The sequence below is a fragment of the Cupressus sempervirens genome, chromosome 5 (genome assembly GCF_028749045.1).
Source record: "Cupressus sempervirens isolate cs-2001-9-10 chromosome 5, ASM2874904v1, whole genome shotgun sequence".
NCBI lineage: Eukaryota > Viridiplantae > Streptophyta > Pinopsida > Cupressales > Cupressaceae > Cupressus > Cupressus sempervirens.
Genome location: NC_143122.1, coordinates 880,642,352 through 880,669,810, shown reverse-complemented (window position 1 = coordinate 880,669,810; position 27,459 = coordinate 880,642,352). Strand labels below are relative to the sequence as shown.

The 27,459-nt window shown below is 36.7% G+C and overlaps 1 protein-coding gene across 1 annotated transcript in view; it reads left to right on the top strand.

The window, feature by feature from the left end:
* Positions 1–27,459, top strand: part of LOC149558748 (diacylglycerol kinase 7-like) — a 158,531-nt gene that overhangs the window by 40,784 nt on the left and 90,288 nt on the right. The window contains exon 6 of the mRNA XM_089832843.1: positions 17,741–17,816. Coding sequence (XP_089688969.1) covers positions 17,741–17,816 — 76 coding nt within the window. The remainder of the gene's footprint in view (positions 1–17,740; positions 17,817–27,459) is intronic.

The following is a 27,459-nucleotide window of genomic DNA, read 5'->3' as shown; positions in this document are numbered from 1 at the left end:
ACGAATCCTATTATTCACCCTTAGCACTACTGCCCTTTGAACTTGTACCTTATATCAACTTATCATCCACATTAGAATCGATCTCTATGACATGCATCTTGCATTTCCCAAGGCATCAGTGTCCAAGCTCTCAAGGCTCCTTACACAAGAAACAAAGACTCCCTTTTCAACCCATTACATGTCTCCTAATCCAATTTAAGAGGGTGGTGCATTTCAGCATTGTGTGAAGACCTTTGAAATGGCTTGGAGCTTTCGGAAAACTTCTTATCTTGTTGATCAGTAGGTAGTGGTGATGTATCAATGTCTAAGGTATAGTATAGATATCTTCTTGCAAAGTCCTATGCTTAAAAGCCCTGACCAAATCTTGTAGCTTGTCATGTAAACCTTTAAGGACTGACATCAACACATGTCTATTTGGCATCTTTGGAACAATAAACACAATGCATTGAAACTCATTAATATAAGTTTCAATGTGTCCAGTTTGTTGCAACAACACTAAATTATTGCCGTTTAGCTCAACATCCTTACAATCAAAACTGGCAACCAATTGCTCGGTGAACTCCTTGTATAAGAGTGAATGAGTCCATGGTTTTGTTCAACCAAAACATGATGCGACCAATCATAACCCACACCATCCAAATGTAATATTGCTATCTGAATAGCATGGTCCTTAAACATCACCTTAAGTGAAAGGTAGATGTCTAGCTTGTGTGCCCTAGTTCATGCACTGATCTTCTCGCTATTGCCAAAGGAAGATAAAGTGAGCTTTGTTAGCATGAAAGTTTGTACCCATGCTTGGGACTTGACCCCCAAGCAGCCTTGTGAAACATGGAAACAACCTCCAAGTGTGGGGCTTGTGCTTTGAGGTCAAATCTCTAGAGAAGGTCGACTTCCTAACAATTAGGGTGCATTGAACTACAACATTTAGGAAAAGGGAGGTTGCATAAAATTAAAGGGGGGTGGTGTTCCAGATTGAATACGTGGTTGCTCCTTGCCTATAACTAAATAATACATCATCCAAATACCCACAAAACATACTTAGGTCTCTCTTTTAACCAATCTCCAAAATCTCAAATGCAGATCAAAGTTATTCAATGTTGAAAGGAAATTAAAATTTCCAATACAACACCTACAAATAAGATTGATACAACATATAAGCTGAAAAGAGAAAAGAATACATTCAGAAATAAAGGCAAGACATCATGCTCAATATAATTGGTTGTGAGAAGTGGCAAATAGTAGACATTCTACTAATGTAAAACATAGGAAAATTACAGTTGCAAAGTAGAAGTTGCTGCCAAAGAACTAGAGTAGAGAACCCATAAAACATGTACAAGGCTTCGTTTTAAAGAGATCAAGCATAACTTGGATTACAACAGTTAAGTTTGAACTCCAATCACATTGGAGTTGAGTTACACAATTGCAAGTTAAGTAATACTAGAGAAAATCTAATCTTGTGTATACATTTTATCATGAAAGTGACATGGAACAACCAGAAATGAAGGCACTTGCAGAGAGAAGGGACAACCCAAATAGAACAAATCTGATTTTTGTTTGTATATGATCCTTGAAATGACAAGAAATTGGCCAAAAACATGCCCATACTCTCTGCAAGTGGCAACAAAGGAAGATAACATGTTTGCATCTCGTGTAGAAGTCAAAACATTTCAACATTAAATGTTTTTCTCTTGGGCCGAGTCTCAATCACTGGTAAAAATAAAAGCACGTGCAAAAATACACATGTTCACGAAAATGGTTGAAAACACACAACCTTTTTGGCACTGCGCACTTAACATTTCATGCTTCTTTGATTTAATCGTGAAAGTGCATTAAAATCTAACTGTCGATCTCAAAAAAGATGATCGACATTAAAATCCTTTCAAAACAAAGTAGCTAGGATCCACAATGTAGAAAACATAGGATGTTTTCCACCGCGCACCTACACACTTAATGTTTTTGTTAGAATTTTAAAACCTACAACCAAAATAGATTAGATTGAAAAGAACTTTGCAAGAAAATGAAAGAGAAAACTTGCAAATAAAACTTGTTAGAACCAAGCTATAGCTCTTTGGGGGCAAGCTGTTCAAAGAGGATTAGTACCAATTTTTTTATTTATAAATTTAAATAAAACAAAATCCGCAACACAAAAAGTTAGAATAAAATAATCAACTCTTTTCTCAATAGTGTCTCCAAAGGTATGATAACCTTCAAAAAAAACTCAAATAGGGATTAAATAGCTCCGATACCATGTGAGAAATATTTAAAATGCAAAAAAAGTATTAACAAAAGGAATTCAAGAGAGTTTTGTAAAGAAAATTGTTACCATAAATCCATAAGCTTGAAAGTGATTGCAAAGATCAACACAAGGAGAAGAGATTTTTGAAGGGGGAAAAACAAGAAAAAAACCCATGTGAATTATGATGAATGAGACAAAGTCGAGAGAGAGAGAGAGAGAGAGAGAGAGAGAGAGAGAGAGAGAGGTGGAAACATAAGCTCATTACAAGAACTACATTGTATGTGTGTGTTGTGTAGAGAATGAGAGAGGAGCATCTCTTATATAGAGACGTGAAGAGGAGTTATTAACTCCCATGTGAATGAATGCCACATTTGTAAGTGCGTGCGCCAAGTGTCGTTATCCTCTTAAGGAAGAATAAAGTTTATTTCTTAATAAAGGAATTACAAAAATGACATGTCCTCATACATGGACAAGAGGACAAACAAGTGACTTGTCCTCACTCTTAGAGTAGAGGACAAAAATTACATAAGGGATACCTTGGTTTATCCCAATTAAATACATACAACCAAGGAAAGATTACTAATTCTAATAATTTTGTACATCTTAAATTTAATTTTGCAAGCACGATGTAATCCGAATCATTGTTCTTGCAAGTGCTGAAAGCATACAATGGTTTCGACCAAGGGTGTATATCGGAGAAAAAACAAAATTTTACCCCGATAGGAGCAAAAATAACCAACAAGATCTTGCTTGAGGTCACTGTTAGGTTGCTACCTAGGCCACCTATCACCATGGTTCCTCATACTCTCTCTACGTTGTGCACAAGAGTGATGTGGAGGAAAAACATCTCTAATATGCTTTGGAAGGCATGCCCACTCTCCACCAGCTTCCATAACAATATCCTAAAATTCCATATCCTCAAGTCAGTCAATTGGTGGTGGTTCCTCTTAAGTGGAAAGCGAGGTTGCATGAGCCTATCTGTTGTTTGTGTGTGAACTTTGTCATGCCTAGGAGAACTAAGTGTACTATCCATCGACAAAGGAGCCTTGCTTTACCACAACTGCATGAATTGAAACAAACATATCATCCCTATCATGTTTGCCATGCCTATTCCTAGGTCGATCCAAATCCAATTTGTCAAGGGTTCAACTTATTTGCTCCAAGGCCTACCCAATCAATGGTTGTGTATTAATGAGAGTTCCCAATTATTCACAATCTGGATCATCCTTCTAGTTTTGTCTTTGCTTTTGATGGCGACTCCTATTACCATCACACAAGTTGCCCATAATTGCACCTACTGGAATACTTGTATCAACATCAAACTATCTGTGTGCTATTCTATGCATATATAATCTGTATGGAGCAACTCCTCTGGGATGCATAAATGAAGCCACAAACCCTCTGGCTGGTGAGATGCTGAAAGGTCTCTCATGATGCTAACCCAATTACGTTTTTATTTGATTAGGTGCTGATTGAAGTGGTTTTATGTTTATTTGCCAAGGTTTGATTTGGATTTCAATACCAATTGATATTTTTGGAATTCTGCCATCAAGATATGGTGCTTTTGAACCAAAGTACAAATTTAGAAGGACAAAATTAAAATTCTGAGTCTGATTTGTTTAGGACAATAGTGCAGTTATTCAAAATTTAGAGAATGTGAGTCACCAAGAACAAGAATTTGTATACCTGGAGTTTGACGCTCAACCCCATCAGGATTTCATTGATGGATCCAAGGTGATCATAGTATACGTGTGTTCAACTTTGAAAAAGTGGTGCCCATTGGTTTCATTACTAAAAGCAAATATTGAAAGAAACAATGGAATTACTAACTCCATGCTTGACTTGCAGGCAAATTTATTGAATTAAACTGGAAATTCCACAATGTGCCAAACAAACTGCATCATAAAGTCTTCTTGATACTCGATGAATCCCTGCCAAATATTGATCGAGAAATCTGCATAAATCCCAATGCCATTTTTTAATGGATGCCCAACAGGAGGAATTGTACATTTGGGGAATTTGAATAGCTAGCCTGGTAAATGGTGGAATTGGCAAGATGAAGTTTCTAATCCTCCAAATAAGGTCACAAACTCACCGATGTTTACTGCAGCCAATTAGTTAGATCCCTTGTAGGGAATTTCACTGATAAATAACAAAATTGTCCTCTTGGAGGAATTTATTGTTATTGAATTTGACTGATTTGAATGCACTAAATCCTAGAAGCTTTATTTTTAAAAGGAACTTGTTAAATCTGCCAGACAATTTGTACAATGAAGCACAAATGGAAACCGTGTGTGATTCCCCTCAATGGCTCATTAGGTTTTCGTTCAATGCACAATTCACCAAAGGTTTTCATCCCCAGCAAATGCTTGACATGAGCTGCGTTGTGAAAGAATTCTGAAATTCATCTCAACATGATCAATAAATAGATATGATAATATAAGATACTAATATTAATATCCAACAAAAGACAACCAAAAGGTCTATGGGACTTGAAGATTGCAACAAGAGCACTAAACAGTGTTCGAGAAAAGTGAGCAACAAAAACAAGAAGAAAGAAAAAAATAGAGAGCAGCAACAACAAGGACTAGGAGTCCTCCCTTGGCAAAAAGAAGTCTGTCACAGGGGAAGACGACTATGGATGGATAGAACCTCTGGTTTGCTTCTATGATCTTGTGGAAGACTGTGTCTGGGGTCTGACAGATTTGGAAAGACCTCAAGATCCGGTAGAGCTAGATGACCTCTTCACACCACGTAAAGGAGATAAGGGTGTGAAAAATGCAATAATAAGTTGAGTAGATGAGTGCTGGTGAGGAAGAAGTGATTGTAAAGAACTATCACGGAGCAAAGTGGCCTCCTGAAGATAAAGTGCAAGACATCTCTGATCACAGTAGTTGAAGAAATCTGAAAGAGAAGAACAATCTTAAAATAAGCAGTAAAATCTCTGCCTAATCTCATAATAGATAGGGCAACGGAAAATAAATTGAATCTCTGTCGCAACCTCCTGTAAAGTACACAGCCTACAAATCTGTTCACCACTATCAATATGATGGTCAGTCTGAGCCCGAAGATGGTGGGAACCAACTCTAAAGGACCCAAGTGAGATATGCAGGGCATGAGACCACCGTCGAGATAAGTAACTAGGATGAACAATAACCCCATTACAGATCTCCAAGAAGTGCTCTGCATAAAAGGTCATCCTCGAACGCAACCCACCAGGCGGGTTAGTCTAGGTAGTGATGATACACTCCCTGTAAATATCTAGTCTGACATGCTCATTCAACTCTTGCCGAGAGGGGAGGAGGTGATTTGGGGCATTCAACAAGAATTGGTAAGGGGGGAGATAGTCAATATCAATCCCAATCGGTCTCAACAGGGAAGAAGCCTGTGCATACCAACAATCAGCTGAAGAAAACACATCAGAAGTCGCAATAGTAACAGAAGAACAATATGCCAAGTAGGAATATCGTTCTCGCTCACTAACCAAATCAGAAAAACCATGCAGACGATGAAGAAACCAAACCAGATCAAATATGCCGCAAGATAGAAGGGATGAGCACCAAATTCAGTAAGAATGATACTATGAGGAGTGAACCTGTGACATTTGATGATGCGCCATAAGGGAAAAGTCTGGACCCATTCAATTGATGCTCAGTTAGAACCAAGAAGAGATAGGCCCCAAACCACAGAGCCATAAAGAACCGTTAGGCGAACAAGGAAGTCCAAGAGGGATAGCTTGGATGAGGTATCTTGAAAGTGGTGTCTAAAACACTGTTTCTCAAGCATGGCAAGAGAACCCATACCCTTATTAATTGTGGACTGAATCGCTAGTCTCATACTAAAGCAAGGCCCATAAAACTTAACACCCAGATACATGTAAGAGGAAGTAATCTCAATCCCCTGGCCCTAAAAAAAGAAGTCAAGTTGAGAAGTCTTTAAGCAATTAAAGATTATAATCTGAGTCTTACTCAAGTTAACCACAAGTTGACGCTGATCACAAAAAGAAGCCAAACCATCAAGCAGCCTCTGTAAACTCTCTGGAGAAGAACAAAGAAGAACCACATCATCCGCAAAAAGAAGAATGGAGATCAAAACCTGGTGCAAATAACAACCATCATCTTGGAACGATGACTTCGAAAGGAAGTCCTGAAGCTCATCAATATATAAACCAAATAAAGTAGGGGAGAGAGGACAACCCTGCTTGACTCCGATGGTGCTATGAATCGGATCAAAGAAGCCCTCAAGGGTCTTGAATCTACCCACCACAGTCTCATATAGTCTCATAATAGTAGTAAGCAACATATCTGAAATCCCAATCTCCCGAAGCCTCTCAAAAAGAGCCAACCTAGGAACAGAGTCAAAAGCCTTGCGAAAGTCCACAAAGCAGCAGTAAACCTTCATTGATCTATGTCTAGCCTTCTCAATAATAGCTCGTAAAGTGAAAACATGATCCATAGTCTGATAGTCGATTCGGAAACCAGCCTGCTCTCGAGCTCTACAACCTTTCCTGTCAAGCTCTTTAGATAACATAGCATTAAGAATTGTCACATATAGTTTGGCAAATATGTGCCTAATCATAATGGTTCTGTAGTTCCCAGGATCAGAGATAGGACTAGTCTTGTGGATAGGGTAAATCAGATTCTTGGACCAAGAAGTTGGGAACCCACTACAAATCACTATATTGAATAATATAGAGAGATAGGGGACCAAAACCAAAGCACCAAACTTGAAGAGTTCAGCTTGGAACCCCTCCTCATCTGCAGTTCTGCTACATCTCATAGATCTGATGGCCTCGTAAATGTAAGAGGGGGTGAATAAGTGGCTGAAAGGAGGCGGAATGGGGTGAATAGGAGGTTGCCCAGGGATATCATAAAGAGCCGTGGTGTGAGTGGTGAGGGAGCAAAAGTCAAGGGTGGAGGGTGGAGGGGAATAAAGCCCACTTTATAAAAGCCTACTCCTTTTTGGACTCCAACAACCCCCTTTGTCTTTTTTTTTTTCAAACTTTGCTTTCAATTCCAGGGTGGCATTTAGGCTAGGGTGTGTTACAATTGCACTTTATAAAATATTTTATTAACTTTATTTTGTGCCATTTAACTTTATAATGAAATATTATAAATGTATTTTATAATTAAATATTATAAAGCAAGCTTGCATTGGGACGAGGTACTTGGGTACTTAGGGTACATGAACGTATGACAAAGTAATTGGAAAATATTTGCTTGTTATTAACCGTGATCAAGAGATCAATTTATACAAGAGACTAATTGATGTTTCTTTAAGAAACAATCGTAAATAATAGAAACATTCTATTCTAGAAACAAAAAACTAAATATTAGAAACTTTCAAATATTTACAGAAGATTACAATAGATAACCATTAGATACTAAATAGAGATAATAAAAACTATCTATTATTGTAATACGCTCCCTTAATGGTTAATCTATCCTGAGCATGAAGTTGTCATAAGGCGTAGAAGGCAGATTCTGTTTGCTCAAGGTGCTCCGCATTGTTTGCTGTAGGCTGCGAACCAGATTGCTTAGATAGGGCAGTTATGTGCTTTCAACATTCAACCTTCATGTGCCCATACTTGTGGCAATAATTGCATTGAATGTTCTTTTTCCTTGAGCATTCTGAAGTTGGAGCAAAGGACCTCTGTTGAGAAGACTGCTGTGAACCAAAACCACCTTATCGCTTTCGCAATATTCAAAGATGGTTAGCATCCGCTGTTTTCATGTGCCATAATTGCAACCTTTGAACTTCTGATTTTCCTTGAGTAAACTATTAGTCAAAGATGCCATAGCACGTTTTCCAATGAAAAAGTGTGAGTATCTGTGAAGGCATGTTCTTTGAGGCAAAAAATAGAAGACCCAAAAAATTTGAGGATGACCCAAAAAAGAGCTCAAAAAACCTAGAAAGAATATGTTGTCGATTTCTAGATCAATTGGCTCAAAAATCTAGACACCAAAAACGAAAGATGACAACCCAGTTGAGATCTCAAAAAACCCACCAAGAATTTGTAATTTTTTTGATTTGGTACAAAAAATTAGGGTTTTGAACAAAAATGTCCCTGCTGCAAAAAAAGCCACAAAAATGATGGAAATGTGCAGAAAAAACAAACAAATCTGAACAAAAATGGGTTGCAGAACTTAACTAGAAGTCGGTGGATTCAAATCTCTCAAAACGGAAACCCTTGTAAACAAATATGAATGTAAATAATTTAAAAAATAAAAGGTAGATAATTTCAACCAAGAAATTATAATTATTTTCAAAAAATTTAAAGTTTTGACTCTGATACCATATTACAAAGTAATTGGAAAATATTTGGTTGTTATTAATAGTGATCAAGAGATCAATTTATACAAGAGACTGAACAATGTTTTCTTAAGAAACAATCATAAAGAATAGAAACATTCTATTCTAGAAACAAAAAACTAAATATTAGAATCATTCTAATATTTACAGAAGATTACAATAGATAAGCATTATATACTAAAAAAAGATAATAGAAACTATCTATTATCGTAATAAAATGGGTATGTGTTGATGTCAGTTTTATACCACTACATAACATATAGGAGTTAAATACTTGATATAGAATACCAAACACTCAACCCTCTCTTGAAAAGTAAATACTCATGAAGAACATGAGAAAACTCTAACGTTCCTTACACTTGTGGATACTAACTTAGTTATATTAATGTGGTTTTCTAGTTAATCACGTAGGCGGGCTTACATTATTCTTTCAAAGATGTCAAACTTTTGCTGTTATGGTGATGAAATCTAGATTTGTAATGTATACTGACTTGACTTTCTCAATTTACTCTTCCAATTTATCTCACTTTCAACTTTTCTCTGTAAAACTCCAACTATTAAACTACTTGCTGCTTTACTTCTACTCCTATGAATGGAAAGAATAGCAGATGGATGGAGATCAAATCTGATGAAAGCTTGCCAGTGGCGCTACCTCCATAAATGCAATGTTTCAAGGGGAAAAATACTAGATTACCACGCAAGGCTTCCTAACAAGCTGCTAGGATGCTAGTGGCCTAGTTTATGGATCCCTATCAAACATCCATTAATATCACCATACAACTATCCATCTATTTTTACTCTTGCTTAACAACTTTCTTGAAATAAAATCTTCTTTAACAACTTTAATGGAATTTAACTATCGGAAGTAGAAACCATGTAATAACACCAAGTGTTCCTAATCACCATACAAGACACAACAGTGATAAGAGAAGCAATTTTGGTATTATCTAAGCAACAATTTTCTTCAACCCTTTACAAATGAGGGCAAATGGCCTTATATAGGGGCCAAAAATACAACCAACAGTAGAGATTAAGAGGCAAAATCAACGATCTAGATCAAAATGCAGAAACCCTAACTAGGTTTGCCACCTCATCGGCCAATGAGAAGAGGCCTCCTCATCAATGGACCAATAAAAAAGAAGGAAAAGTGGCAACCAATGAGAAGGCACCAAAATGGTAGCCAATCAAAATCAGACACCTATCCTAGTCAAGAAGAAAGGAGAATTTGCCACTTGGGTTTACTTCAAATGATCTTCTAATATAATTCTACCCTTTTCTTTCATCTTTTTAGCCAAGGCAATGAACTTGGCTAGCCTTCCGTTGACTTCCTTCATGGGAGGGCAAGGCGTATACTTCATCTTGAGCTTAGCTAAACTCATCATGTTGCTTGCTGCTTGCAGTGTCTTCTCATGATCCTTCTCATATTCTGTCGCATATCCGATAGAGGCATTGAGGGAGGCAAGGGTGCCCAAATGCTTCTTCTTGATGGCAACCTTCTCCAACTCATCCAATCTCGACTTAAACTCTGTCTCATTGATGTTCTCCTCTTTGATATGTTCGAAATCAAGTGCAGCCCCAACACTGCTCATCATGATTGAATGGAAGTGTCAACGCCTGGGCTATGCTATGCAATCTCATTTCATATCTCTTCAATTATCCTCAATCTGATGGCCAAGGCAACATATCAAGACTCCATCGTACTCATTTCTCCATCCACCAACTTGGTTTTCTCCAAATATCTCTCCAGTAGCCTAATAACTGCCCGTAGCTTGGGAATGGCTAAATCCTTGACTAGAAGGAAATCCTTCCACTCCCCTTCAAATGTTCTGAATTTGTCTCTAATAGCCACCAATGACCTGAATGTCGAGATAAAGGAAGGCAAAAAATTTCACCCATCTTGAATTATGTTATTGATCCAATCTTTGATCTCGTGCAGCTGAGCCGCTATTTCTTCTATGTTGCTCCCACCGTCTTGCGGAAGGGCTGCCTGATGCAACTGTTGGATAGGCTGGCAATCTCTCCAATACTTGTTTTCGGCCTCCAGCTTCACAATCCTCTTGTTTGCCTTTCTCAACCTTTCTCTAATTGAAACCATGCCTTCCTAGATCTCCTCACACTCTATATCATTCGTGATTCTTCCCAAGTTATGCTCTACTATCTCATACTCTTGGGCTACAATCTCATCCACTGCCTTGCTAACCTTTGGTATAGCAATCTAAACTTTTCGGTGACCCTCATCATCACTTCTGATTACCTTTGCCACCATTTTTGCAATTTGTTTTTGTTTCTCACCATCTTTCTTTTCCACTAACCCTTGAATATCTTCAATTGTTCAGACAGTTACCACCTCGCCTCTTGGCATAAGCATTTACCTTAACCATAGTGGTGCAGTGCATCTCCCCAAATCTGGATTCGGTTTGACTAGCAAAACATCACCAATAGCCTCAGGCCCTTGGTTTACTTCCTCAATATCAATTGGCCTATCCTCTTCTTCACTAGTGACTGTCATATCATCTCCATGGTGGTTCTCTGAGAGAGGAAAGTATAAATGATATATCCTCAACCTCCAAATTTCTCTTCTTGCTCTTAACTGCTCTTTGTTGCTGGCTACTGCACCCACCTTTTTGTCCGACCGACTCCGTTGGACCTTCTTTCTCCGATTTCTTCATCTCATAAGTAAGGCATACCTTCTGACTTTGTAATTGCCTTAACCTCTCATTGTACCACGACTCAGTTTGTAGATTGATTGTCCATGTAACTGCCTCTAAGGAAGGATCCTGATGATCATCCCAATCCATTGGACCCAATTTTGTTCCATCCACTGTATCATAATCTTCTCTTAGCAGATTTTCATCATCTTTCAGTTGATCGGGAATATCAAGGCATCTCCATCTGATTGCCCTCATCATTCCCATTGACAACCTTGAGAAAGCTAGCTTCTTCACATGAAAGTCATCTTGTGCATTGACCCAAAAATCTACTATAGTAGGAATATGTTTGCATGTGTTTTCGTTAGATGCCTTGATAAGACCATTAGGATCGAATCATTGTCTTGCTCTATATCATCCTAGATGATACCGCTCTAACTCCTTCTCCACAGTTGCAAAGGTGATAGGATTGGGGCAAGTATCATTGTCTATTCAAAATGAGAAGGTAATCCTCGTCTCACCTTTAAGTTTCATCATCTTGTCATAATGCTCAAGTTGCCTGGCCAACGCCATCAAAACTATTCTGTCAGGTGGGTACCTTGGAAGTCTCTTGGGACAAACTGTACTTTCTGCTACTCTGGTATATGTGAATTGTGGATATTGGATGAACCAACTCCCATACTTCTTACCTTTTGCTTCCGCTTCTGTTGAGAGTCTCCTAGCAGGTGTCCCTTGTAATATTCTTACCGTCTTCATGGAAAAGGTGTCATAAAACATCGTATAATCTTTGATGTTGTGCAAATGAAGCTGTGGATAACACTCATGCACCAAACATTGCCCTGACCCATTGCCAATCACTCCTAAGGCCTTAAGTCTAGGATGTTCATATAGTCTCGCAATCAGATAGAAAAGGTAGGACCCCATGTAGAATTGCTTTTGAATTTTTATTGTCCTTAGTTGCAACTCTAAGTTTTCACTTCTAATTCTAGCCCAATCAAACTTTTTCTTTCCATTTTCAATTTCATCAATAAAATAGTACATCTAGTTCTCGAATTGCAAACCTTGAGCCACGCCCATGATTCGGCCGAGAAGCACAATAAGGTTGCCATACTCTGATTTGAAATTTGACTTGGTGAGCTTTGACGACTTGGTAACTCTCTTCTTGCCTTCATGTAACCAATTTTGTTTTAGATGAATGAAGTAGGCATCTTGATTATCCTAAAAGAACTTGGTTGTTTGATCCATCATTACCATTGTCATGCCTTTATGCTGGGGAATATTGAATACTTCTTCGACCACTTGTTTGTTGATGTTAGCCAACCCTCTCTTCCTTTCATCAAAAATGATGGACTTGGTCACAATATCAAATTGGGATGCACACTCCATTACCAATTCTGGACAAGGCAAGATAGGGGGAAAGCCGCCACATGTACAATTCTACTCTTGAAGATCTTCTTTGCCATGGGGGATTGTCCTTCCTTCAATCTATCTTTCAACTGTACCATGTTCATTGTGCCGATATTGGTATGACTTATTCGCTTCACTTTCGAGAAGAAGGTGGTCTTAGGCATCATATCTTCCTTGTCTTTTTTGGTATTCATTCCCTTTGGGTTCTTGTTTGTACTAACATCCACCATCCTAAATACTTATTTCTGCCTCTTCATTCTAAATGATATGGATTACACTTATAAATCTCCCAACTTCTTTCTATCGATGAAATCTAGCTTATTTCTGCCTCTCCAAATTCTATCTCTACACTTATAATCGCCTCTCCAGCCTAGGGGTGGGACTATTACTTATTTCTGCCTCTTTGTTACATTAGGATGGTTTACACTTATATCTCCCAACTTCAATCCTAGGGTGGTCTAGCTTATTTTTACCTCTCCAAATGTCCCATCATGAAATCTACACTTATATCTCCCAATTTCATCCTATCAATGGAGGTGATCAAGTGGTGGATGAAAAGTGCAAGAAGAAGATAAGGGAAACGAAACAAGCAAGAAAAAGGAATAAAATTTGCCTTTAAAATCAATCTTCATCTCTAAAGATGAACGAAAATTTTACCTTAAATCTGCCTTCTACCAATAATCGGGCCCTTTCAAATTCATATTTGATCTTAGAAGTTTCAATCCTCCCACAAAATGTGATGGCCTAACAAATGGATTACTTGCAAAAATCTACTCCTTTAACCAAATTTCGACCTCCTTGCCAAAATCGCCCAACTAGAATGAAAATCGATGCCCTAGGGCAGAAAAAGTCTGCTCCAAATCAGAATTTCGTCCTTCTAAATTCACCCACATTTGCAAAAAATCAGACCTCAAAGCACCTTGCCTCTCCACCAAACAAAATCGCCCCAGCTGAAGGAAAAATCGCTGCCCTAGGAGGAAAATCAGACCTCCAAAATCATCCAATCTTGCCTAAAATCAGATCTTCACCCCCAAATTTGCCTTACGGCAGAAATCGCCTAGCCTCTAGGAAGAAAATTGCTGCCCAAAAAAGGAAATCCTCAAGCCAAAATCGCTGCCAAGGAGAAATTCACAAAGCTGAAGGAAAATCGCTCAACACCAAGCAAGAGGAGTGGAAATGGAATGTGGAAATAAGAGGGGGGAAACCCCTTTTTATATCCTCCTGTTGACCTTCAGAGTAGGCTGACCTACCTGGAGGGAAACAAAAACTTAAGTTAAACCCCCCAAAATGGTCCAGTTTTAAATAAAACATGAAAATAGCGAAATTGACCCTTTCAATTGCTAGTTTGACCCAGAATTGAAAATTTTTCATTTAACAACACTTTGGCAATTAAAATCGAATCTAGCCAGCCAAAAATCAATTTTCAATTCCAAATTACCAATTTCCTTTAATATTTCTAAAATCCCCTAGGCAAAATTTCAACCAAATGAATGAGATTTTGCAATTTAATCAAATTTTAATTTTTTAACAAAATAAATCCTTTTCTTGGCAATCAAAATTCAAACTCTAAATTCAATTTCACTATCAAAAATTCTTCTCATTGAAAAAATTTCAAGATTTTCCAAAATGGCTAAATCTAAAATTCATTTTGAAAATGTTCAAGCTTGTTTAATTAAATCAAATTTTCAAAATTCGTCTGAGTCCAAAATTTGCAATTTTATCCTACTTGATATCGTTTTAGCCAAAAAAAATGTTGCTGTTGAAACCTGCTAGGTCTAAGGACAAAATTACATGTTCCGGAAAATCTAGCTTCGCACCATGTGAAAACAAACCAAATCCCCTCCTGGCCTGAAGGCATCCAAGGTGTAAAATCACAAATTGAAAAAACCTCTAGACAACTCCAAATTTTGGCAAGGCAACTGAATAATTCCCAACACCTGTGAAAGTTGCCAAGGCTTGCCCGAAAAAGGGGGTCCCCAAATATTTTGGGGCAATGGTGTGAAAACCTCACAACAGTATGGTACAACTATTTTTCAAAATACCTGACAGGGATACTTGGGGTATGTCAATTTTTTTTTTAATATAACTTAATATTTATATCAATCTGAAAATATGAGTCACAACAATGGTTTTCCAAAACAAGAAAAGTGATAAACTGTGCAGATGTAATGTACTGTTTTCAGTTTCAGATTTGCAATATGTTTGTAATAATAATATATGCTATTTGTTTAGATGCATAATAGAAAAGACAGACTTTAAACATGAACAAGAAGATCATAAATCATATAACAATGATATATTGCAAATGATAAACTTTTGACTTGAACAGTGATAAAGTCTATTATTAATTAGTGCTGTATCAAAGTTTCAAATAACTTACGTATTGAATTAAGTTTGATAAATAAGCTAATACGCAAATAAAAAGCCGAAACAATAATCAGAAATCGTAATCAAGGTCCTTATCTATGATGCTCTCTTCTAGGTACTCGGTACTTTGGTATGTGGGCACATGTCCTAGGGGTGTGGGTATCCATACCCATGCAACATAGTTATAAAGTTATCTCAATATTATAAAGTACTTCATGATTTAATTTTATAAAGCCACTTTAATAAAAAATTATATTTGTAGCACAAAGTAACATTATATGCTCATTAAGCCACCCAAATGCCAATCTCTAGCATGCAAAGTCCTCCATTGCCTACCAAGATGGATAGTAGGTGATTCTCAATGTCTGAGTGATGCTTCTAGGAAAGAAGGGACATTGCAGTTCATGCCCAATCACTACAACAAAAGACTGACCTGGTGGTGAGGGTGACACCCACGTGTTAAGGGTGGCCTTGGGACAAATCTCCCACAGGCATTCCACCCAAGAAAATAAGGGTTTATAACAACCCATTACAGACACATGGCTTCCAGAGCTTATCTCACTTGCACAAGGATATTACAGGCCCACCACGCTTTGCAGTTCGCAACCTCGAGACCTCAACTCTAATATCATCCAGGCCCAACCACAAGACCAAAGGACTGGCATGGTGCTGAGGGCAGCACCCATAGGCGTTAGGGTGGCATTGAGGCACATATCCTGCAGGCATTTCACCTGAGTATCCGAGAATTTATGACAACCCATTATAGACACATGGCCGCTAGGTCCAGCCATCACACCTCATCAGAACATTTTGCAACATGAGTTTGCTGCTGAGACCCTCCTTGGTGCTTTAGAATTTCTGGATATGACCAAGATTACCACAATGTATCAATCATAACCCTTCCAACTTGGTGTTGGATAACCCATGAAACGACAACAAAAGACCACAGAATTTAGGACACAGTCATACAAAACCCTGCTTGATTTTTTATGAAAAAAACCCTTCCATGATTTTTTGTGGAAATTAAAATCAGAAAAACTCAATGTCAGTTTTGATGTTTTGTGGAAAATTAAAAACCCTCCAATGGAGAAAGAACCCATGATGTTTGCATGACTAAAATCATGCAAAAATGAAAATCCATGACCACAATTTTGGTTTAAAAAAATGGGAAAATATCAAAACCGCCCATCAACTCTGAAATCTGGAGAAAACACACCATGCTTTTTTGGAAAAAAACAGAAAACAGTTATATTTTTTCTGGAATAAATAGAACTCCCTCCATTTGTCATGAAAACCATTGTTGTGTGGTATTATTGCATTGCAAAATCCCATTGCACAAACAAAAAACGTCCTTTGCACTAGCAAGAAGACCCACAATTTTTTGATGAAAAAATTGCTAAATAATGGTAAAACTTGCAGATCTAAAAAGAAATCTGCAGAAACCAAAAGTGCTAAAAACCATGATTTTGTGAGTCACAAAAACATTGGCATTGGCACTAAAAATCTCTCGCACACAAAAACAATTATAACAGCACAACAACCATTGAAATATTCTGAAAACTTTGATTTTATTAAAAAAATATTGGTAAAACATGTCTAGAGAAGAATTTCGAGGTAAAATCACCAATTTTATTAAATAGAAAATTTGCCAAAATATCCCACATTTATTAAAAATCAGACAAAAAAACTTCTAGAAATTTCAAGGTAAACAAACCACAGATTTTATTGATTTTTTTTGCCAAAAACCAAGCTCTGCCCTGATACGATAAAATGATAATTGATTGATGTTCAGTATCAAACAAAAGAGAGGAATACTCCTTAAACAGAGATCACATGCAGAGTTTCTAAAACGGAAATGAAAGACCGAGAAGAAACATTCCAAATAAGGACTTACTATGAAAAGGAAAGATCCTAACCGAATGGCCATTATTGAAACATTACAAAATTACTTTAACAAAGCTTTTGTATATTTCTGTTTGATTCTGTTGAATAATTATTTGATAGACAATGGGGCTTTTGTGGTGAATTGGTGCCAGTTCACTCTCTTATAGAAATCTTTTCATCTCCTTTTTTTTCCAGAAAGTGTGTTTTGTTCACATGGCATATGCAAATGTAGGTCACAACAAATGTAGGCTATTCCAGACAATAGTGTGCTAAGAACAGTACTTATTTTCTTTATGATCTTGGTCTTTCATGCCCCAAGAATCATTTTAAGTTGTTTTGAATAGTAATACAATAACTTTCTTTGTCACAAATGAAGATAGGTTGGCAGTGTGGTAGAATAAAAACTTTGCTCGATTGTCAAGACTATAATACCATCCAAAGATAATATTGTTACTACTGCAATACTTCTGCTGGTAACCACATTGACAACCATCCATTATTGATAGTTTCATGTGGTGCAAAATGGAGAACGGTATAGTTTTGGCAAGATTGTGTAGGCCATCTTCTCATTGGCGTATGACGGTAGCCTTTGGGTTGAACATTATTACATGCCATCCATTGGGACTACTTGATAAAATATATAATATGATCCAAGGCCAACATATACAATCCCTTAAGAAACTTCAAATATCCAAATAAAATGCTGAACTAATAGCAGGTAACGTCATGTAAACGTGATATTATTTTCAGAGTCAGGCTATGAACTGTTTTGGCAAAATGCAGTTTTTGTATCCTGGATATCTCCCTAATGCCCTATAAATTTAAGTTCTTGTTTACATGCTTATTCTTGAAACAAAAATAAGCATAAGTTTTACTTTTTGTGCAGGATGGGATTCAGGATGACACGATGTCTAGTACTTCTGTTTCCTACAAAGGAGTATTTTACAATTACTTCAGTATGGGTATGCTATTCTTAACATTTTAATCTCGGTGCCTTGGTGTGTGAACAATTCAATGTTTTTGTTGTTAAAATCTATTAAATAGCATAAAACATAAAATATACACTTTCTGCAACTTTGCAACTCAATGTGTAGAATTACTTTACTACAATTAGTACTTGCATGTTGATATAATAATATGGGAGTTGATTTAGGTACAAAGCAAGTGTATATTGTCTCTCGTTTGCCTTAAAAACTGATGCATCTATTGAACTATACGAGTGCTGCAGTCAAGTCAAGCTTATAGAACTATCACATATGGTCTTAAGTTTAATCGTCTGCCTGCAAGATTTTTTGTTACACATGACGGACTGATCAAGCAACAAGTGTCCTAGATTTGAGCATGAAGATGTCTTAAATTTTAGGAAATTTTCTGTATTATTGTCTTCACACCCACTCTTGGTAAGTTCATTTTTCCGAGTTTTATGAACAGCAATGCTTGAATTTTAGGGAAATGCATCCAAATTGAATTATTCAATCAATGACATTGTTTATTTTTTATCGGTAATAGGGGAGAGGGCCCCTACCCATTTTTGTATGACGAAAAAGCAGCAGAAAGAAAAGGCTTCAAGCCTTTCAAAAAGGGGAGCCAAAATTCCATTTGGTAGAATACCAAAAGTATTCACAAACTATGATATTCTTCAACTTCTATATTTGTGTGAGCATAGAAATTGTATAAGTAATCTTTTCTTTTCTAGATCAATATTTTTGCTTTTGGAATATTGACTAAAATTCCTTGTCCATGGATGTGATTTGTTCTATAGAATTTTGTGGGGTCAAACTGATTCTTGATGTGTGGTGGTTGACCTTGCTTTGGCCGCAAAGATGGCTACAAGTTTGGGAGTGATGCTCTTGGGAGCACCTTTGGATCAACCAGATTCGATTAGTGAAAATAGAGGAAATCCACTTTGGTTGTTCAACAATTGGTTAAGAGGGGAGAATCATTTGTGGCAAGCCTAATTTAATACAGTGATGGAGTTTTGCCTCTTGCTATTAAATAGGCCTCTTGCCTTGTTGAATTAAAGCACTAGCCTTTAACATCTGAATGGAATGTTCACGTAACCCAATACTTGAGAGTAACACCATCCACAGTTCTTCATAGCTATTGATTTTGGATGTCCCTTGTTGAGGTCCATCTCAACACAAATCTTTGCAAGTGGTTCAGTAAAGATGTTTAGTATCCTTGGAAGCTGAAGGAATTTTCCAAATGAGTTTTTGATAGGTCGAAACCTTGAGTCATGATAGAATTGTTGTGGAAGGTGGATTGCTACCTGGATTGTGGTGAAAGAGTTATTGGTGGGGCTGAAAAAGGGGAACAAGGGCTTTGAGAAGGGGAAGGGTTTCTCTTGAAACCAAGGCACATAATTTATAATCACATCACGCTCTTGACCGTTTCGTAGTGGATGACAAGTAAGTCCTTTGTGTAGGGGAAAATGTCTAGCAGACCCACAACCAGTTGTTTCCATTTCATGTTAAGCATTTGGACCTTTATAATTTTGCCTTAAGCTATGGAACTTTCTTGTGATTGTCAGAGATTTTAGATTGCTTTATGAGCAAATGAACATCCTTGTTCGTGTCAATAATTGATTGTAAAATGAAATCTGATTTCTTGTAAATATTTGGGTTTGGTTTGTGATATGTCAAGTGATTATCATACTTGTGTTCCTTGAGCGCATAGTTTTCCTACATTGATGTGAAGAAGCCTTTAAAGAGAATTTATTGTCTCCTTGTGCATGCTTAGCGGATTTTACCTTAACCCGAGTGTCATCAATGCGTATTATGCGTCCATGCTTATCTTTGGAAGTCATTGTTAGAGACACGGATATTGTTAAGGCATCCTTAAAGGACTTGGTGGTGGCTTGAGAGAGGCTTTAATCCAGTGTTAAAGGACAATGGAATGAGAGGAGTTAGAAGGGTTTTCATCATAGCCTTTGGGAGATGAAATGAAAGCCTTAGGAGGTAGAGAGATATGCCTTGCATGTGTTGAGGATGTAGAGGTCACAAGTTGTCCATCATGGCTGCTCAAAGGAGGATTTTCACATGCTATGACTTATGTAAGGTTGGGAGTTCTTCAGAAGTGCCATTTTTCCTTTGTCAAAAATAGTCACAAGCTAGTCTGGATTGTATTTTTCCCCAGTTATTGTTTATAAATTATAGTCTTAGGTGCAAGTTACTATCCATTCTAGCTTTTTCTTTGTGTTGTTCTTTAATGTTGGCTTACATTTACAATTTCACCACTATGTAGCACACTACATACTAGGAGTTTTGCTAATGCACATGTAATGTCCCACTAGCAAGGACAATAATAGCTGCAAAACCAATGTTAGAATTTATATAATAATAAAATATATTTCACTATTCTACCCTCTATCCTAACCCAACTTTAAAGATGTCTCCACATTGGGATCAATAACCCTCTTGAGGATCCTTAGATCCCCAGTTACTTCTTCGTCTTCTATGAAGTGCTCCATTTAAGGTCCTTCCTAGAAGAGACATTCTCTATCTAGGGCCCCTGACACATATGCATATGTTTACATCTATAGAATATTCCGGCCTTATAACCATATTAAGATCACTCTCTTCCCAAAGGGACTTTCTTGATCTTAAGCTATTAACCATATTAAGATCACTCGCTTCCCTAAAAAGGGACTCTCTTGATCTTAAACCATTAACCATATAGTCATGTGTGGTATCCATTTCAAATTCCATATATATATATGTATGTATATGTATATGCATAAATTATCTACAAGTATGATTCATTAATATAAACAATTTCATAAATATAATTAAACAAATGTTATCCATAAACACCTTCCTCTTTGCTTGTTCCATGTGGCTCGATCATTAGTTGACCTTTCAATGAATTATCCCTTCTAGATTATCTCAACTCTATATTTACTTTCTAAAATTCTTCCTTTTTAGATTATAAGGAAAGGATAAAATATACTTTTTTGTTTCTTCTTTTCCAAGAGTTGCAACATTTCATAACACAAATCCTTTGAAAAGTCACAACACTTTATAGTTATAATCCTTTCGAAAAGTCACAGCACTTCATAACTAAAATCTTTTGGAAAAGTCCCAATACTTTATAATTACAATAATTTTGAAGAGTCACAGCTATTCATAATTATGGCCCTTTTGAAGGTTCACATCCTTTCAATATCATTGATACTTTTTGATAAAGTCACTTCCTTATTTTCTTCATATTACTTTCCTCTTCCATTTTTCCTTCTTGAACTCCTATCTTCTCCTCTTCTACTTTTTCCCCTCTCTAAAATAAACTCTCCTCCGTTTTATATCTTAATTTTAAGGAGCCATGTCTATTTGTTAAATATCTCTCGACTTTTTATTAGATTTAGTTAATTTATATTATTCTATTTTATATTATTTATTTATGTACTCATTTGTATTTATTATTAAATTCTATTTAGAAAGTTAATATACTTTTTACAATATCATCTCTTGTATTTAATTTTATTTCTTTATTTCTTTATTGTAATTTAATTATTTAAAATATCATACTAAATATTATATCTTTGATGATACAGATTAAATAATTATTATTTCCTATTTTTATATTTTAGTATGAGTTTTAATATAACTTTATTATAATTAATTATTTAACAACATTATATTATCTAATTAGTACTAAAATTCTATCTTAAAACGGGGATATGACAGCACATTACTTTGGTGCTAGGTGTTAGCACTAAGATTGTAGTCCTCACTAAGAACCTAACCTAACAATTATTTGCTGGTAAAAGAGAAAGCAACTGCTAAAAATATGAAACTTGGACTCTAAATGGGTGATGTGCTAAATGTTTTTGAGACCCACACTCCTACTTTTGCATACTAGTGTTAATAGTTCATCTGATAAATGCATAATTTTAATGTTTTTCCTTCTCACATGTCAATGTTTTGTAGAAAGGTGTGAGTGCTTGGGTTTTTGGAAAAGACACAACTAATGGCTGTTTCATCTGTTAACATGAACTACAACCTGCATAAGGCATGCAATTCTCCGATTTAAAGTGCTGGAAATGAGACATTCATTTAAGTGTTTCATGCAAATCACAGAAGTGAAGATCATTCATCAATTGCACATAAAAAGGTCTTGAGTAAGGCAAGTACTGAATTCATATTGACAAGATATAGTAACGGCAGCAAAAAGTCTGAAATGTTTTATTAATGCTTTCAATCTGGAGATTTATATGCAGATTTCAGTCTTCCAAGTAAGACTTTTGAGCTGCAAGACAATATTCCTTTCTAGAAAATACTTTGAAACGTTAAAATGCTTTCAAGAATTGCCAGAACTGAGTACTCAAGCTAGCTGTTACCTTTTGATTCCATCATTCCCTAGAACTCAGCAACATGAGAATTATTACAAAAGACAAGTGTGATGTTTCTATGACCTGGCCTACCACATTTTTACGCTGAAAAATGTGTATAGTTTCTTTGAATCCTGCTTCTTCATGCGTGGTGTAGAAATATGGTGAGTGCTGATTTTTTTCTCTCTTTTGAGCTACTTTGTTCACTGTTATAACTGCTCCAAAAATAACTTCCAGTTGGGTAGATTGCTTGAGAGTTTGTCAATGGTCTTCAACAACAGCCTCCTGATGAAATAATTTAGATTTGGGACTGATTTCTTATCCCAGAGACTTTGCCCTGCTAAATTTACATTCTAAATGAACTTAGATAGTAGCAATATGCTATTTGTGAATGAATATTTCCTTGTTATTAACTCAAATGGAATAGATGATGATGATTCTCTTGGGTCTACAATCCTTATATCCAAATACGTAGACAATAAGATCCATCCGGAAATCTGATAAAATACTTACATAAGATCTATCTGGAAATCTGATAAGAAATTTCATTGAACTGAGCAACCTACATTATTATTGTTTTAATCGCTGCTTGGCTCTCTTCTTAACTCTTTAATAATATTTCTGTTCTAAAACATCTCCTTGAAACATATTGACAGTTATGGATATATGCTCGTATTCCTATGAATGAGTTGCTCTTTCGCATGGTCGCTGTTTTTAAATATATGCTTGTATCACTTCTGCAATCAAATCTTTATCTTCTTTCATTCAAGTCTGCAATTGATTTTCATACAATTCTTTCTCCAATCTGGTTTATGTATCTATTTGTTTTCCTTTTATTCTCACTTCCTCTTTTTAATTCCTATTTTTAGTTAGTTTATTTATAGTTTGTAGTAGGACTTTGTTCTTTTTGTTGATTAATTAGTTTAGTAGCTTTCTTCTGTTGTTAGTTTTCAATCATTTTCAGCTATGAATTTTTTTCATGTAATTGCTTTTTTAAGTAGCATCCCTTTCCTTCATTTAATATTGAATATCATTTGATTATCATTGTAGGATGATCCTCTTCAAGGAGCTTAAAAAGACTATTCCAAGAAAACATAGCTCTCAACTTTAAAAGGAGAGAAATTAGAATTGTTTATCTCCTTACTAGCCAACTCATCAACTTGTTTCATGCTCCCTATAGCGATGAACAAAATCGATAGAGTTAGATATACCTTTTTCAAATTAATATTGATGCAAGGTGTGTGCCCTTGGTTTCGTTGTGTTGTGCATTAGAGGGTGTTTTATGACATGACTTAACTGCCTCTCATGTCTCCTATAAGTCAAGTGGTTGTATCAGGCATTGGCAAGTCGATCTTTTGGTGCAACAACAACAAACAAGTATCAAAATTCAGGTCATGGATTCGAGCCCCATGCTTATGCTGGGAGGGTATTGTTGCAAGGTTCGTGGCCTTGGTCTCTTTGTGTCGTGCAACACAAGAAAAAATTGTGACATAGCTTAACCATCTCTTGTGTCTTGTATAAGTCTAGCTGTTGTATTGGGCATTAACAGTTTGATCTTTTGGTGCACCGACATCTAACAAATATTTCTTCTAGAATGGAGCATGTTTCTAGTTATTACTATTTGCATTTTTGAAAGTATTGATAAATAGTAAAAAATACCCCTACACTGTGATATATGATATCGTCTAGATTAAACCATGACCATATCAGCCAAGCTCACTACCTATTTAGGATCATTTTTAGTTTAAAAACATAATTATGTATTCTACCTAGCAAGAACACTCTCGAGGCATCCTTGAGCATGTAACCAAGACCCTCCATTATGTTTATTTGATAAGACTAACCCATTAATGTGTAATGTCCACTATTGGGACTTACTTGAAATATCCTAAAATACCTAGCTAGAGTTTGGATTGTTACTGGAAGTACAAATTTAACTTAGTCCAAACGATTAACATACATCACTATGTATGTAAATTAGATAATTAAGAAACAATTAATGTTTCATGGTGCATTCAACAGTTAACATACTTAATCCCCAATTTGTTACTTACCGCCATTATGAGATTGTATGAGACTGTGACTGGTAGATTCAAAACTCCTCAGGGGTTCTTTGATCCGATCCATAGCACCATTAGGGTCAAGCAGGGATACCCTCTCTCTCCTACCTTGTTCGGGTTATATATTGATGACCTTGAGGACTTTCTTCTGAGGTCTTCTCTCTAGGGTGAAGATTGCTACCTACAATAGGTCCTGATCTCCATTCTTTTCGCAGACAATGTCGTTCTTCTTGCTTCCTCTCCAGACAGTTTACAGAAGCTCCTTGATGGCTTGGCTTCCTTTTGTGATCTGCGACTTGTGGTTAACCTAGGTAGGACTTGGGTAATAATCTTTAATTGCTTAAAGACTTCTCATCTTCACTTCTTTTTTCAAGGACAGGAGATTGAGATCACTGCCTCTTATACTTATCTAGGGTTTAAGTTCTCTGGACCACGATTCAGCATGAGACCACTAATTCAACCCAGAGTCAACAAGGGTATGGGCTTTCTTGCTTTGCCCGAGAAATAGTGCTTTAGACGTCACTTTCAGGATACCTTGTCCAAGTTATCCCTCTTGGACTCCCTTGTGCTGCCGACAGTTCTTTATTGGTTTTTGGTTTGGGGTCCATCTCTCCTTGGTTCTGATTGGGCCTCGATCGAGTGGGTGCAAACATTACTTCTGCAGCGCATCATTAGATGTTACAGGTTCATTCCTCATAGTATCATTTTTGCTGAGTTCGGTGCTCATCCTTTCAGCATCATGACCATTTTTGACCTGATTTGGTTCCTTTATCATTTGCGCGGTTTTGCGGATCTAGTGAGTGAACAGGATCGGTACTACTACTTGCAATATTGCTCTTCGGTTATTACTGCAAGTTCTGAGGCTGGTTCTTGGCCTCGCTGTTGGTATGCACAGTCTTCTTCTTTGTTGGGATCGATTGGGATTGATATTGACTAACTTCCCCCTTACAAGTTCTTGTTAAATACCCCTGCTCATCTTCTCCCCTCATTGCAAGAGCTAAATGAGCATGTAAGACTTGACATTTATAGATAGTATATTGCCACTACCTGGGTTAACCCGCCTGGGGTTTTACGTTCGAGGATGTCTTTTTATGCAGAGCACTTCTTTCAAATTTCTGACGGGATAATTGTTCGTCCTAGCTACCTTTCTTGGCAGTGGTCTCATGCCCTGTGTATCTCCCTGAGGTCTTTTAGAGTTGGCTCTCACCGTCTTTGGGCTCAGACTGATCATCATATTGACAGCCGGGAGTGGATCTGTAAGTTGTGCACTTTGGATGAGATTGAGACTGAGACTCACTTTATCTTCCATTGCCCTATCTACTATGAGATCAGAGGAAGATTTTATTGTCTATTCCGGGAGTGTTTCTCTCTTTATGACTTTTTGAGTTACCATGATCAGTGGTGTCTTGCACTTTATATCCACGAGGCCACTATGCTCTGTGATACTGTGCTATTGTCACTTCTTCCTCACCAGCATACTTCTACTCAACTCATTACGGCCTTTTTCACACCCTTATCTCCTTTGCGTGGTGTGAAATGGTCATCCAGCTCTACCAACTCTTCCGGTCATTCTAGAGTTGTCAGATCCCGTTCTGGCTATTTGCAGCTGTGACACTCCTCTACGAGTTCCCAGAGACAGAGCAGAGCTTCTACCCATTGATAGGCGTATCCTTTTGTGACTGATTTCTTCCTACCTAGAAAGGACTCCTAGTCTTTTTCTTGACCTTCTCTTTGTTTCTCTTCATTTCTTCTTCTTGCTTTCTATTTTGTTGTTTGCTTTAGTTTCCGGACATCGTTTGGTGCTCTTGCTATTGCTAGTTTTCATTGTTGTAATCTTCCAGTCCCATAGACCTTTCGATGGTCTTTTGTTGGACATTAATATCATTATCTTATCTTATCGTAATCATCAAGCCTGAGGAGGATGGGGAATTACTTATTATGGGTGCTTGGAAACCAATCTATGAATAGGCTCCCTCAAGGCTTCAGGTTCCCTTCCATATCCCATCTCCGGATTCACCTACCTTGTGAGGAATTACTCTACCTCTCTAACAAGACCAACCTGTCCTCTTAAGGGGCAATAGCGAGTGATAAAGGAATGGTATATATATTGACTAACTTCAAAAGGGTTATGAATAAAGTATAACTGATATTATGCATGTATGTATATATGAATGCTATAGCATAAATACTAGATCATACATTTGCTCCTTATTCCTAATAGATTTCAGATGTAATATCATGTCAATTAGTATTAATTCATAGGTAAGTTACAGCATAATAATTTGCTGTCACAAGATGCTTGCCAATAATAAATATGATTTATTTCCTTTCCGATCTCTTCCTTGTCATGTCTACCAAAAATATATACTTGATAATTTCTGATTCCATCCCTTTTATATCATACATGATGAAGGGATTGCACCCCTTGGATGCTGAAGAGACATATCCCTTCTACACAAACAGATTGGTTTCCTTAATCTCGTCCTTCCTTTAGTTAAGGATTATGTTGATTGCTGGCATCTTGTAATCATCCCCTTAATCACATCTTTTCATTTGCCTGATCACCATTACTAATTACTCAAACCTCATCCTAACCATTGCTGCTAATTATGATATGTAATTACAATTTTTATAATATAATCTAATTATTATATATCTGATTGATAATAAGTGTCTTATCAATGTCTAATGATCAATCGTGTTCCCTTTAACAAAATAAATGGTATACTTAGTGATTGTTGCTGATTAGTAAATATCTTCTCAGGCAGTATTAGTTCACCCAATTGCCAAGCCAAATGATATCAAGTTTCAACAATAGATGAGAAGAAAGTTATTATTGAGATAATCGCAACATGCTCTGTATGATAAATAGCTGATTGCATGTGTCTTATCATTGTTCTCTCAGGAGTGATTACTATCCCTTGTTTATAAAACACAATTTTTTATTGTATTTAACAATCTAATCTAGAATATCAGAAAAGCTTTTAGTGTGTTTTGATTATCAATATGAGAGTTCATTGGTACTGCCTTTGGTCTTATGAGAAATTTAGAAAACATGCTTAATATAAAGAGATATTACTTAATAGATTAGATGATTAAGGGGCCTTATCGCTACTTATATCAAAATCTTTTTAGCATGACTTGTTTGTAAAAAAGTACTGTGCTGATGGAGTCCATGTTTTCTCACAGTAGAATGAAACAGTTTTGAAGGTTGTCAGG